The sequence below is a fragment of the Aulostomus chinensis genome, chromosome 18 (genome assembly GCF_037954235.1).
Source record: "Aulostomus chinensis isolate RoL2024-O1b breed Wild chromosome 18, RoL_Achi_v1.0, whole genome shotgun sequence".
In the NCBI taxonomy this organism is placed as follows: domain Eukaryota; kingdom Metazoa; phylum Chordata; class Actinopteri; order Syngnathiformes; family Aulostomidae; genus Aulostomus; species Aulostomus chinensis.
Window position 1 is genome coordinate 2939297 of NC_141337.1, and position 13239 is coordinate 2952535.

The following is a 13239-nucleotide window of genomic DNA, read 5'->3' on the forward strand; positions in this document are numbered from 1 at the left end:
AAAATTGAGACGGGGGGGGGGGAGTGGGAGCGAGGAGCGAGGCAGAAACACACCGGCACCGGGGCCACCGACGTCTACAACAAAGCCTCCCGTGAAGACGGCTAGTGAGAGAGCTACCGACCAATCTCCAGCCGTTCCCAGCCAGTGTGCCGAAAACAAGACGCGCAGATGGTGAGTGATATTCCGGCTCTTCTCCCAGCGTGTCCCCGCTCCCTCCCTCCCTCCCTCCCTCCCTCGATGCTGCTGCTGCTGCTGCTGCTGCTGCTTTCTTTTTTTTGTGAGATGAGACGAGGTGAGCTGATGATGTCCGTCCACTCGGTAGCTCAACGGCACAAACACTCGGTACGGATGTTGCATGCTAATGTGGCGCGGGAGGCAACAATGGAGGGGTTCGCGTCGAGGAACGTTAAAAACCTCCGCGAGCTGCTCCCGACATGCTAGAGGCGCGCGACTCTCAACTGTTAATAATATCCCGACATTGAAGTTAGCTAGCAGGCTAATTAATAATCAGCGAGGGCGATTTAAACCCGGTGGATTCAACGTTTCACCTCGCATCATCCTTCACGTTTGAGCGGTTTCCTTTTTCAATAACGACACGTTTCCCCACCTTTTACACCGGAGTTGGGTTTTTGTTAGTTTTTATCAAATTATTATTATTTTTTTTTAATTGCGTAGCAGCATCAGCAGTTACTCGCTGTGGCAGGTGGCGGTGTTTGTTTGCTGTTTTTAATTTTGGATCTGAGACCTTCAAAAGTCATCTAAATCGTTTAACTATCAAGTCAATTAATTAAAAACATGCAAAACACTTGGAAAGGATTGGAGGCTAAATTTTAAAGCCTGCCGTTTATGATTATGGTGAAATGTGTCACAGCGAGAATTAGGCCTTTCCAAAATGTCCAAAATTCTTTTCCCAAACATGATGCATACCTCGATATTTTGTGCAAATTTGGTGAATTAAATGTTTATAAAATCCCCAAACTGAAAGGCCTCCTATGCTTTAAACACATCCCCAGCAAATGTAAGGTATTTACTTTTTTCACTATTTTTTCCTGTTGATGAATAATTTTGCATGGATTTCCAAATATATTCAATAAAATATGAATCTGTAAAATATGTAATATGATGTAGAAAGAATGTTCAAACTGTAGCTGCAAGCAAGAATAACCACAAAACAACAGATGACAAAATAAGCCTTTAATTATTCACATCCCCGCTTGTTATCTGATCATCTAGGTGTGTCCCACATGCAACTGCAGCTCGATAAGCTCATAGAATTACACCGCTGTTATTGCCCCAGGAGACATCAACCGGGCGGAATTGAGGTATTGCATCCTACCTCTCAGCGGTGTAGTGCAATCACTTCTGGTTCACGTTTTGCGTCACAAGAGTGAAAGGGTCAAACGGTGGACGTGTGTTCCAAAGACTAGTAAAGAAGATTTGGAGAACTCCTTCCAGCCAGACAGTTTTAAGTCGTCGTTGGTCCAGAAATGTGTTGTTTGTCCCGTAGTTTCGCTCGTCATGAGGATGCTTCCCTTGACTGTGCGCCGTTCAAATTCCTGGTTAAGCCGGGTTAAGCACCGCAGCGGAACCTACAGAACATGCGCAGAGCTCCAGTGCAGTTTGGGACTGATCGAAGCGCATACATGCCGGAATAATTTGATTCCTAATAATAATGTCCAAGTTTGTTTGTCCAACTTTGAAAAGTACAGTTCAGTCAGACCAACACATATTTTGAGTTCAGTTTTATTCTGACGCCGTGCAAATGTCTGTTCCAGCAGCTAATAATTAGGAACCAGACGGTGTTCACATGCCACAGATTTCTGGTTTGACTTGTGTTGCACCACTCATCTCTGAACTGGGACGGCTCTGGTTTTCTGAAACCCTCACAAACGACAGCAGTTGTAGTCTGGGACGCTGCAGTGTATGTTGCAGTACTAAATGGTCCTGCTAACGCTCTGAGAGCTGTCAGCAACCTCCATGTGACCTCATTAAATTCTGTTGGTGACATTACAGATGTCAGTGCAGGCTGAGCGGATGAGTAAGTGGGTTAAACCTCAGTGAGAATCACACTAAAGGTGGAAACATGCGGGTCACATTTCTACAAAAATCTTTTCCTGAATTTGTGTTGCCAAGCACTTGACAAACTGCTCTGTGGTGTGGAGAAACCACTTATTATCCATCCAGCGCACCACAACTGCAGCAGTCTGTCATTATAGCGCTGGCATATGGCGGCAAGGCTTAAGTAAGTGTGTGGTCATTTTCATTTCCTGTCACTGCCAGTGTGCAGGCTGATTGTAGTTTCTGGCAGAGGTAACGCCACAGATTGACGCCCGACTACATGACCTCAGTATTCTAGTGGATTTGTCCCTTTTCTCTCGTAAATTCAGTTGAAGACAGAAACCAACCTGCAGCTCCAGCTAATAACATTTATGCAGTTTGACCGTATGCTCTTCTATCAAACAATTACCATTAACAGCACGCAAATCAAATCTGTTGGGCTTGTCAGGAGGGCCATATGTTGGGGAGGGAGGTTGTTTTCCTGCTGTGAGATTTGAGGAACAGTATTAAATGGGTGGCCAGCAGGTCCAGGCCACATAGCTGCAGGCCAGAACTGGGCAGAGTGACAGACCCACACCTGCCCCTCACATTCCTGCTGTGTCACAGTAACCCGTAGTGTCACCCTATGAGGTCTGGCTGTCTGAGCGGTAATCCATTTATCAGGCCTAGAAGCAGGAGTCGGCATGTATCAGTGTGATTCTAAGCTACATTCACTTTTCTTTTTTTGCTCAGATCTGTTAGGTTTTTATATTTTCTCATGTCAGTGTGAGAAGCTAAACTCAGATGGAATGTCATTGTTTTAAAGCAGATCTGGGCCTCTTTCATATGAAGACAGCAGATTGTTTGCGATCCGACCTCAACTTTGACGTCAATGTAGAGCAGAATTTATCACAAACGTCAGTCGCCATGAAGCGCTTGGCTTTTTCTTTTTCTTTTTTCTTTTTTTTAACTTTGTTGTAAAAGAGTAAATGTGCAAAACAGGAAATAGAAACAATCAGAATAAACTCTGTTGTAGAGAATCATTAACTTGCGTGTCTGACTAGCTGTTTCCGCCGCCGTCATCATCTTCCCAGTTTTTCCCAAAGTTTGTCTTCATCTTGGGAGAAGCTGGGCTGTTGAATGTCCAGGATTTCTTCTTCTTCTTCTGTCTGTCACAGCCATCGTAACATTGCCTTTACCGCCACCTTTTGACGGGAATACTCACCATAGAACCTGGTTAATTTGCTTCAAACCTCCGTCATTGAGAAACCCGCTGCAGTGATGGTGTGGGTGTCTCAGCTGAGTGTTATGATTAATCACATATCTGCTGGCGCAGGCCCTGCCTGAGGCTGCTCTGTGTTAATTAAACTTTTGATTTAAACAACATCAATATTGGTGTGCATCTGTGAGGCTGTCAGCGCTGATCTGACGTTGGTTATCTGGTGTGAACCACCGTCGGATCGACTTGTTTTCCCATAGTTTCATCAGTCAGCAGCAAAGAAACACATTTTGAAGTTTTACTGGATCTTGAATTACTGGCAAATCAGTGGAAATAATTCCTGACAAGGACAGGTAACAGTTGAAACCCTCTGTGTCAGGTCCTTGGCCCCTCATCCCACACGGTGTCCGTGGTATGATTGATGGGAGGCCGACGCCTTTGATGGAAGTGCTCCGCCATCGCAGAGCAGATGTTTGCATGTGTGGCATTTTAAATTCCTTCTGTTCACAACGGGATGGGGCACGTTTCCCTAATTCCTGTCCAATTCCAGCAGTATTTGGTTGTGAAACGTTCCCTCTTGTCCTCTCCATGATAACATCTGATCAGTCATAGCGTAGCCTTGCAGGCAGTCTTCATTTCATCTAAGAAGGCGGTGGTTTCTCACTAATTCAAGCCAACGCAGGCTCATGTACTACAGCACATTCTTTCACAGGCCGCCACTGGTTTGATTCTCTGCAGTTTTAAGATGAAAACACAAACAGAGCCGCTTCTGCAGCATGCCAGCACCGTGCTTTCACTCAATATCCAAACATACACAGCTCGTTCCACTTTTGGGAGACGTATACTTTTTTTGTTATCTCAAGATTGCACGTCGCGCTAGTATCACATTATATTCTTAGTCCACGAGCATGTTTTTAGCCCGGAACTGGTCAGATCTGACTCAAAGATCTGAGGATTTTAGGGGTTTGAATTGTTCCCTCAGGCATCTTTTAAGGAGCAACATAATGGAACTCTGGGATTTCCCGCAGTTAGACAAACAACAACAACAGTTAAGATCGTTAAAAGTTCCCCGAGCAAAGGTTTCTAATAACGACGGGAGAAACCCCACACACCCTCGCTAATCTTTGAGTGAAACTAGCTTGCTGCACAGAGTTGAAAGGCATTGAATGGCTGTGGTGGACTCAACAATTAACTCAAGTTAAAATTGTTAAATGTCCAGCTCCCTCGTCTCCACAGCCAGTAGGTTTATTCAGTCATTTGTGCAGCACTTAATTAGTAACTCCACCAAAACTGTCACCTGAAAGTAACAAGTTAATAACCTTAAATACAACATTAATGAAACGCCAACATGAAACTTTTGTTTCTTTGTCTTTTATGTCCACATTTTTGTTTTTGACTGCTTGACCTACAAATGACAACTTTTTAAAGATGCCGTTTTGTGCCCTTGACTGTGTGTCTGTTCTGAGACGTCTCCATGATAACAGAACTAGGCTGTGGACAGACAGGCGTCCTTGTTCTCTGGGGTCGTTACTTCTTCATTTAGCTCGTTCGTGTTGTCACGTCTTTGTCTCACGCTACGGTCGCTGCCACAGACCAGGCAGAGCCTTCACATCCCCCACAGGTCACTGTGCAAAACAGGTGTGTAGGTTTGGACACACAGACAAGGATCATGGCCACAACCTAACCAGGTGTTTGAGTTTACGCTCGTGCATTAGCAGCTAACACCTACGTGTTGATAAAAGGCAGAAATGCTGAGCAGTGGAACTCTGGGTTTGTGAGGCTAATCCTAAACTAATAAAAGCAACTCTTCTTTTACGTCAGGAGATGATACTCCAAAGAAAACCTACATATAAATAGTCAATGAAATCCCCCTAAATACTCCACACTGCTCCCTTTGATGAAGGAAACATAGGCAGATTGATGATGCAGCATGCAGCTCCAGACAAGAAGTGAAAAAGCTCGCCAGTCAGCTGATGACCGAGACACTGGGTGTTCTGTGCCTTTGCAGCAAAATGCCTCGACCCTTTCTAGATGCATAGAGGAAGTCCAGAGAGAGAAGAGAGGTAATGGCCGACCTAGTGATGACTCTGCACATCAGTGTGGTGAACATCCATCTGCTCTCGGAAGCTCAGTTTCATTTTTCTGTCAGAGGTTTTTTGTTTTGTTTTTGTTTTTTTAACTTTGCACCAATGTTTTTCTCCCCATTATCACTTTATTGTCTCTCCATGTTGAGTCACTGGTGGAAGATTGCTGTCAGTGGGAGACTGTGTGTCCTCAGTGGTTGGATCAGAGCCACGGTCTGCAGGACAGGAGCAGGAAATTACATGTACCTTAAGATTCCTACATTAATAAAGGCAAACAAAATTCCTCTACTGAAAACTACCTGTTTTGTGCAGGGGAGTAATCAGACCAGCAGAAATGCTTGATAAAAAAAATAATTGGAACATATTTTGGAAAAAGATGTGTGGGGTAATTCACACCTATTAAATTCCCAAAGACAGTTGAATCAGAAAATGTTGATGACACAGCAGAGCCCCGTCGTCTGTTGAGCATTGTCACACTTTTATCTGAATATTGGATCAGGACTTTAATTCAGACCACAAGTGATGTCACACCTCTGACCACCAAAGTCCTCTTCAGTGAGCAAAGATCAGCTTTACTGAAGCCAGACTTCTACCTTGGAACCACCGGCTGGACTGAGCTGGGAGGAAAATGTTGTGTATTTATTCGTTTTTTTTTCTGGCTTCCTCTGCACTGCACAGATGGGCTTATTAACACTTTTTCCATGACGTGTTTGACATTCGTTCTTTCCCGACTCTGCTCGACCAAATAATGAAACAATGATCATATTTCTAAATATAAAGGATGAGACAGTGTGGGTTCTGTTTTTTTGATTAATGACAGAAGAACATTTGTTTAGGGAGCGCCTGCCTGCCCTTGTACGGGCCGTCTGCAGGGGTTTGTGGCTCCAGGGATGGGAAGCAGCGCTGTGTCGGCTCGTGTTCCGTCCATCAGTACAACAAAGACATGAAGAAGAGGTTCTTCTTGTTGTTTCAACCATATTGACCTTTCACGTTCGGTAGTTGTTGCTGATTCACGTCAGCAGACAGCTCCTCTGAACGCAAACATTTAGACAAGTGGTCTGGTGTCGGTGCCTGTTTGACGTCCATAACAAAAGATTTGCTCTTGATTGCTTTTTTAGAACATCATCATTTATTCTCTATTTGGCATGTTGTCACGCAGCACTCGGATGGTGGCAGCGCCATCACACAAACATTTGCATGCAGGTGTTTTGGTTTTTTTAAGCTTGCTTGAAAAAAAAAAACCCAATCGATCCCATTTCAGTAGTCAAGGGGCAACAGACTGCAAAGCTGTGTCAGTGGTTGCTGTTTTATATTTGTTCTGTCCTTCAAGCTCCAAGCTGACCGATGTTGGAGCATCGGCGCTTGAATGCAGATCGTTGATGTCGTGGCAGAGCTCAAAAAAACGTACAGAAGTTACCACCACGTTACCGGAATTCTGATTTGAGGGGATTTGCTGAAAAAATGTTGTGATATCTGGTTTGGTCCTCTTGGCCGGCACCTACCAGGGTGTACGCTGGTGATAGTAGGTATTGTACGTGGGTCGTGGTAAATTACTGGGTTCTTCTGGGTTCTGTTGATATCAGTGCTGTTGGGAGCCAGTAAACATGTCTACTAAATGATTGTGCTGCTCAGTTTCCTGAAGTGAGTGCAGCTGTTGTGTACAAACCAAGAGTAGCATGAGTCTGCCTGCTCGGTTATTGAGAAAAAATGCAAAATACAAATCCTTATTTTTGTCATTTTTTCCTCAACCTAAAGTTGCATAACAAGAAGATAGAAGACTTCACCACCTGTAAGAAATGAAAGTGATCTTTGTTTGAAGCCTCCAGCTGCATCTGGCCACACACACACACACACACACACTACTATGTCAAATTGCTTCACAGTTGAAACAAAACCTTCTTTATGTTAAAATTGAACACCTTGTTGTGGATTCAAACAGCCTCTCTATCCCCCCCTGAGCAGTTGGTGATCCCTGGTGTTTTCACTGGTGAGGAGGACTGGGGTGGTGTGTGTTCCTGCTTGGAGATCGCAGCTCTCTTGTAGTTTCTTCACTCAAACATTCTCACGGCTCAAGTGGTCCTCAGCAGTCACTTGTGTGGATGGAAGTGACTGCAGCAGCAGCATCGGTCCCTCGTGGGACTCTGAGACGGAGGAAGACACATGTCATAACAACTTCCTGCCACATTCGAGCCGTTTGGTACCAACTCATGTACATATAAGGCAAAAGAAGACAAGATGGCACCAGCTAATCTGAAGTCTTCCAGCATGTCTGAGTATGTGTGTTTGGAATGCAGGCCCACCCCCCCAACATGGTAACTAATCCTGTTCTGCTGTTCTACAACAAAATTGTGCCAGCTCTGCTTTGCCCCTCACTCACATCTGCACACTTTCCTTATTTGGGAGCAAATGAACCTTTAACTGGCTCTTAGAACGTCTCACACACACACACACACACACACACATGAGTTGCTTTAGTTTAAGTAATTGGTAGGCGATCAGCCACACAGCTCAGCAGACATGCTGGGGGACAGGAAGTGGTCAAGCATCCAGCCTGCTTGATAACAGCAAAGACTGAGCTGTGTCTCTTGCTAACGGTGACGCAGCGAGGACGCAGAGAAGGCAGCACATTGGGAAGTGCGATTGCATTGACAGGAAGCATCGTGGCTTCACTGCTAATGAGCCAATCATTACAAAAGCCTGTCCTCGGTCTCTCATCGGATCAACATTCTATTTTTCCTCCTGCTCGCTTGTTGAGTGATGCATTAAGAATGAGGGTTCAAATTTAGTATGTTAATGTTTGTTTTGTTAATCAAAACCTTCCCGGGGCTCCATATAAGGCTGATATAACAAGTGTGCATTCCCGGTTTGAGGGAAGAGCATCCTCTGGGGATTCGCCTTTAGGGAGTCGGGCCTGCGCTCATAATCTGGTGTAATCTGTACCACAGTATATTTGTAGATCTGAGCTCATGTCGACAGGTGGATGGTTGAGGGAGACGGCTGGACACGCCACATCTTCTCGTTTCTGTTGCTGCGCTTGCCTTTGGTTTTGGTATTTTGCCTGCAAAGCAATAAAATAATGCAAGTCATGGAGGTAATAGACCTCCAGAAATGAAAGTCAGCATTTGTGTGAAGCCAAAGGGCAACTGTTTGAAATCCACATCCACAGTCCGGCTCCAGCCAAACTGCTTTACATAACAGGGTTTTAACAAAGTCTGCAGTGGACTTTCCCCGGCTAAACAGAGGCGGCCTTCTTCTTCGCCACGTCTGAATGTTTATCCGCTTCAGCTACTTGTTAGTTCTGCTGAAGGATGTTGCTGCTGGTGACTGCCTGCAATCCTCCGGAGGGCAGACACAGTCGTAACTTCCTCCACGCTGAGCTTGTGCAAGCTTTTCTCTTCTTCGCCCTTAAGGGGAAACCTTTCAAATGCGGTCTTGAATCAACCTGCCGTGCGGAGGATTGTAGTAACCTGTCAGAAAGATTAAACCTCTGTGTGAGCGTGATGTTGAATGACAGAAACAAAGCTGCATCAACATGGAGTTCATTTAAAAACAAAGACTAGCAGCACTGGTGTCACGTTATCCCACGGAAGAGATTTCATGTAACTGCATCCTGAGAAGTCTCTGAACCGGAGGGCCGATTCTGAGCTGCTCTGTTATGTGGAGGTCGGCACCACGCTGAGAGTCCCACAGCTCGACTCACATGAGCAGACAGAAGCCACCTGATCCTCTCCCATGGGTGCAGAGAGACAGATGGAGCAAGTCGAGCGGGGGGGGGGGGGGGGGGGTCACATTGTCAATACTAACACACTGGTAAAAGTAATAAGAGGACACGAGAATAGATTTTTACATGCATGTGAAGCTGCTTGTAACCTGATATCTGCTGTTTGTTTGTAAATTTCTACTCAAGGACATAAGAGGACACACACGTGAATACATTTGTTTAAATGTCTGCTTTTCTTCCAGGACTCCAGAAACAGTGAGGAGAAGCCCGTCAAGCGCTCTAAGGTAAACGCGCGTGGCCTGTCTGCTCGCTCTCAGTTCACCTTCATTATTGTCAGCCTTTGATCTGAAGGGAGGGGAAAGCAAGTATTTCCTGCCTCTTGTGTCTGATGTAAATGCTGACATTCATCCACTGAGCTCTTGTTGGTGTCACGTGCGAGTCTGGTAATCAAAGTGACATGTTGATGTGCTCAGTCCTTCAGCTTTAAGACTCAGAAGGAGGTGTGTTCTTCATGTGAGAAGACGGTCTACCCCATGGAGAGATTGGTGGCCAACAACCAGGTCTTCCACCCGGCCTGCTTCTGCTGCAAGCACTGCAACACCAAGCTCAGGTGATGCGTTTAATGTCATCTCTTCTTGTCTGGAGACGTCACTGAAACACTGCATTAACAGGGAACTTCTGTTTTTATTTTTAACCTGGACTCTTTTATTCCCCCCCCCCTCACTTCTGTTAGTCCTCACTGGAACCTTTTAAAAAACGTTTATTTCCATCGCTCACTTTGATTATAGAAGTTTAAAAAAGGAAAATAGAGTTCAAGTTGGAAAAAAAAACAGCAAAGTTCTCCTTCAAGTCACAATAGGTCTTGGTGATGTCACTTAAATCAAGTGATGTAAACGTTGGCTGCTGGTTCTGAACCCGGTACAGCACCGTTCCAGTGCTGCTGCTGCTACTAAGTGTAGCTTTGTGTGTGAAATGGTCCCACACACAGTTTTGTCTCGAGTCTCTTCATGCGTTGCCGGGCAGTGAACCGTTGACGTCCCTACTCAGCTGCTTCAAAGTCTTCTCTGGTGTTTTTATGTGACTCTTGTGTTGCTTCTGTCCCGGCAGCCTCGGCTCCTTCGCTGCTCTTCAGGGTGAATTTTACTGCAAACCCCATTTCCAGCAGCTGTTCAAGAGCAAAGGCAACTATGACGAGGGCTTCGGACGCAAACAGCACAAAGAGCTTTGGGCCTCCAAGGAGACAGAGAATATAACGAAGACGGCATAATCACATCTGCCTGTGTCCTGGCTCTCCTCTTCCTCCTCCTCATTCCTCCAGTGTCTCACGATGAACAGGCGCCCCGTCAGCTGGAGCGCTGTCGAACCACCTGCCCGCTCACTACCTTCTTGAACGCCATCAGCTAGGAATCCATACCACTTAATTTGGGGGATAGATTTTGGGGGGATCATCTTATCGCATCCCTTTTTTATTAATTTTACTTTCCAATTTCCTGTTGTGGAATTGGTAGTTGATTGTGACCAAAAGCCTTCTCTGGTACGGGGAGAGTAACAGTAATTTTATCATTTTTGTTTTTTTTTTATCATCAGCACCCTTTATTTTAGTGTAAATGGTATGCTCAGGCAAACGGAGGGGTGGCGTCCATGTTTTGCGGTAGAGCATACACTCAGGTCAATCTTCAGAGGGTCTTCATTCGCAGCGTCACCCGAGGATTTACATGAACCGTACAATCGCTCTAACAAATCAAAATGGTAGTCCTCCGTATTGTAACTGTGCTGTCAGACACGTCCGTCAGGTTTCATGTATTTGAGGAACTAACAGGGTACAGCATACTGTAAAAAATAACCGAGCACATCAGCAACAGCTCACCTCTCGTGTGTTTCTTCATCCCGCCGTCCGGGCGAGTCTAACACCTGCATGTTGGAATGACTGGGTCTTACGAGCCTTATCTCACTACTTTGTGTTGTCAACGATCTTCTCTGAAAAAATCTGTTTTTAAAAGTTTTTTAGCAGCACTTGGATTTGATTGATGTCACGGCATCCCGTCTGAGCTTTTACGGTCAAACTTTTAATGGGATTGTGTTTTGTAAACTTTGTGTACATAGAGCTGTTTGTGATTAGTGATCACCCCCCCCCCACACACACACACACACACACACACACACAAAATCCCCACCCCCTCCACCACCACCACCCCAACCGTACCGTACTGAACACTCACCTCGCACATATGGCCGCACGTGATCACCTGACCAGTGAGGGAGGGAGAGGTCAGTAAACGTCCCTCAGGAGGAGCTAAACGTGTCCGACTCACCCGTGAGGACGGAGGGAACCTCACCCTGAATCACGCCGTTAAGCTCCTCTGTTCATTTCATGCCTGTTGTTTTTATCCAGTAAGCACAGATCGGTTGTTTTGTTTGTTTGTTTTGATAAATGCCTTCCTGTTGTAATTTTAGCACTTGGACCTATTCCTCAATATTCCAGTTAGATGGCCGGTGGAGGGTTTTGTACAGTAGTTGATCCCCTGATTGGCTCTGTGTGCTAAACCCAGCGCAGAGCACCCCCTGCTGGGGGGAGTGTGACAGTAGACGATAACGGCGCCTTTTATTCAGCATTATTGAATTTGTTGCCTCAGCCTGCGGTGCAGCTGCTGCACTCCAGCCACTTTTATTAACCGCAGCACCTAAAGAACGGTTGCATAAGGTTTTATTTTCATTCTTATCGAGGAATGAGTGCAAAGCCATTCAAGTATCTCCTTTTACAAAAACCACTGACTGACACTTGAATGACATCGTCGCTCTTGCTGTGACTGAAGGTTTACTGTGAATTTGAGCATAGAGATGGATATTTGCCACTTTTTTAAACAAGAGACGCCTTAGAACTAAAGAGCTTATTGCTTTTACAAACACGAGTGCACAGAAATCTGTTCATGCCTTCTCAACCACAGTCCCACTCCTAAAACATCGCATAGCTCCACTCAACCAGCAGCCATTTCTGCTAGACCTCTTATCTACATCAAATGTACAATAATTCCGTTCTGTGCGTGCCAATGTACGTTGTTCTGTTTTTGTTTTTTAAATGGTCCTCCGGATCTTTTGAGAATGCTTTAAAATCAAAAGAATTGTATCTAGAAATGCTGTCTTTGTCATTCTGTGTTAGCAGTTCGCCAAGGTACGACTGCATATCTGTGAATCGTGACCGTAGGTGTGAGAGGAGGTACACGTTACACTGGTGCCAAGAGGCTCAGGTGAATGATTGCAGTGTAACGTTTTGTTTTCATGTTAAATCTGTGAGTCGGTTCTTTTTTTTTTTTTTTTTTTTTTTGTGCTAAAGAAAAAAAAGAGACAAAAAAAATTACGCGTGGACTTGATTTCCAATGCTGTTGTCATGGAGACATTTTGAATTGTGTTCCAGACTTGACCTGTGGATTGAGGTGGCCTTACAGCTAAAGGACGCTTGGACTGTTCGCAGTTGTGCTCTTCTCCCTCCTCTCTGTCGCTTTGTTGTGGTTTGGAAGTGTGTAACACTTTAAAAAGATTTAAAAAGCCCCTCCTTCTGCGCCAATACACACAATCATTTTGTGCATTTTCCAAGTTTTTTTTTTTTTACATGCTTTTGGAGAAAAAAAAATTAAAAAAAATGCTGGTGTTGATTTAATTCAGTGATTCCTGTGTGTTTATTGAAATATAAAGAAATCTCTTCATTCCTGAAAGCTCTGACTGTCTTGTAGAAATATAGAATCCTTTAATTTATACAGCACCTGGGCTCAGTTAGCCCCATCTTGAACCTGCAGGCTCTTAAAGTTTCCATCTCTCTTGCATGACAAATGCAGTTGGATAAAATGTACCAAAGTAAAATAAATTTTGGGCTTGTTGGGTATTTAGCTAACTAGCTAGCTCTCTGGTAGTCATGGTACAAGACTGGTGACTGGTCGGGTTAGTTTTCATCAACCTGAAACAGTCACTCATTTACTGTATTTTCTAGTAAATTACATTTAAGCTCACTTCGCAGATTTCATTTTTAATAAATTATATTCAATAAACACTAAATATAAATTACATTTACTGTATATGATGTGAGGCTTAGCTAACTTTGGAGAAAGCAGATGTTTTTCACGTGTAAATTTAATTATTTTGAGTACATGTCAGTCTGTAGCTTTTAAGTTTTACTTGAGAGAAAC

General features: G+C 44.5%; 1 protein-coding gene across 1 annotated transcript; it reads left to right on the top strand.

Moving 5' to 3' along the window:
* The first annotated feature begins 4 nt into the window (after nt 1-4).
* Nucleotides 5-12716, top strand: limd2 (LIM domain containing 2). Its single transcript, XM_086185411.1, has 4 exons — nt 5-171; nt 9304-9345; nt 9535-9671; nt 10169-12716. Exons 1-4 carry the CDS (start codon nt 169-171, stop codon nt 10326-10328), a joined length of 342 nt encoding a protein of 113 aa, XP_086041537.1. The 5' UTR covers nt 5-168; the 3' UTR covers nt 10329-12716.
* Nucleotides 12717-13239: the final 523 nt, after the last annotated feature.

Coding starts and splice junctions, on each gene's coding strand:
- limd2 (XM_086185411.1), top strand. Junction 9,346..9,534: donor AGCCCGTCAAGCGCTCTAAG/GTAAACGCGCGT, acceptor TGATGTGCTCAG/TCCTTCAGCTTTAAGACTCA. Junction 9,672..10,168: donor CACTGCAACACCAAGCTCAG/GTGATGCGTTTA, acceptor CTGTCCCGGCAG/CCTCGGCTCCTTCGCTGCTC.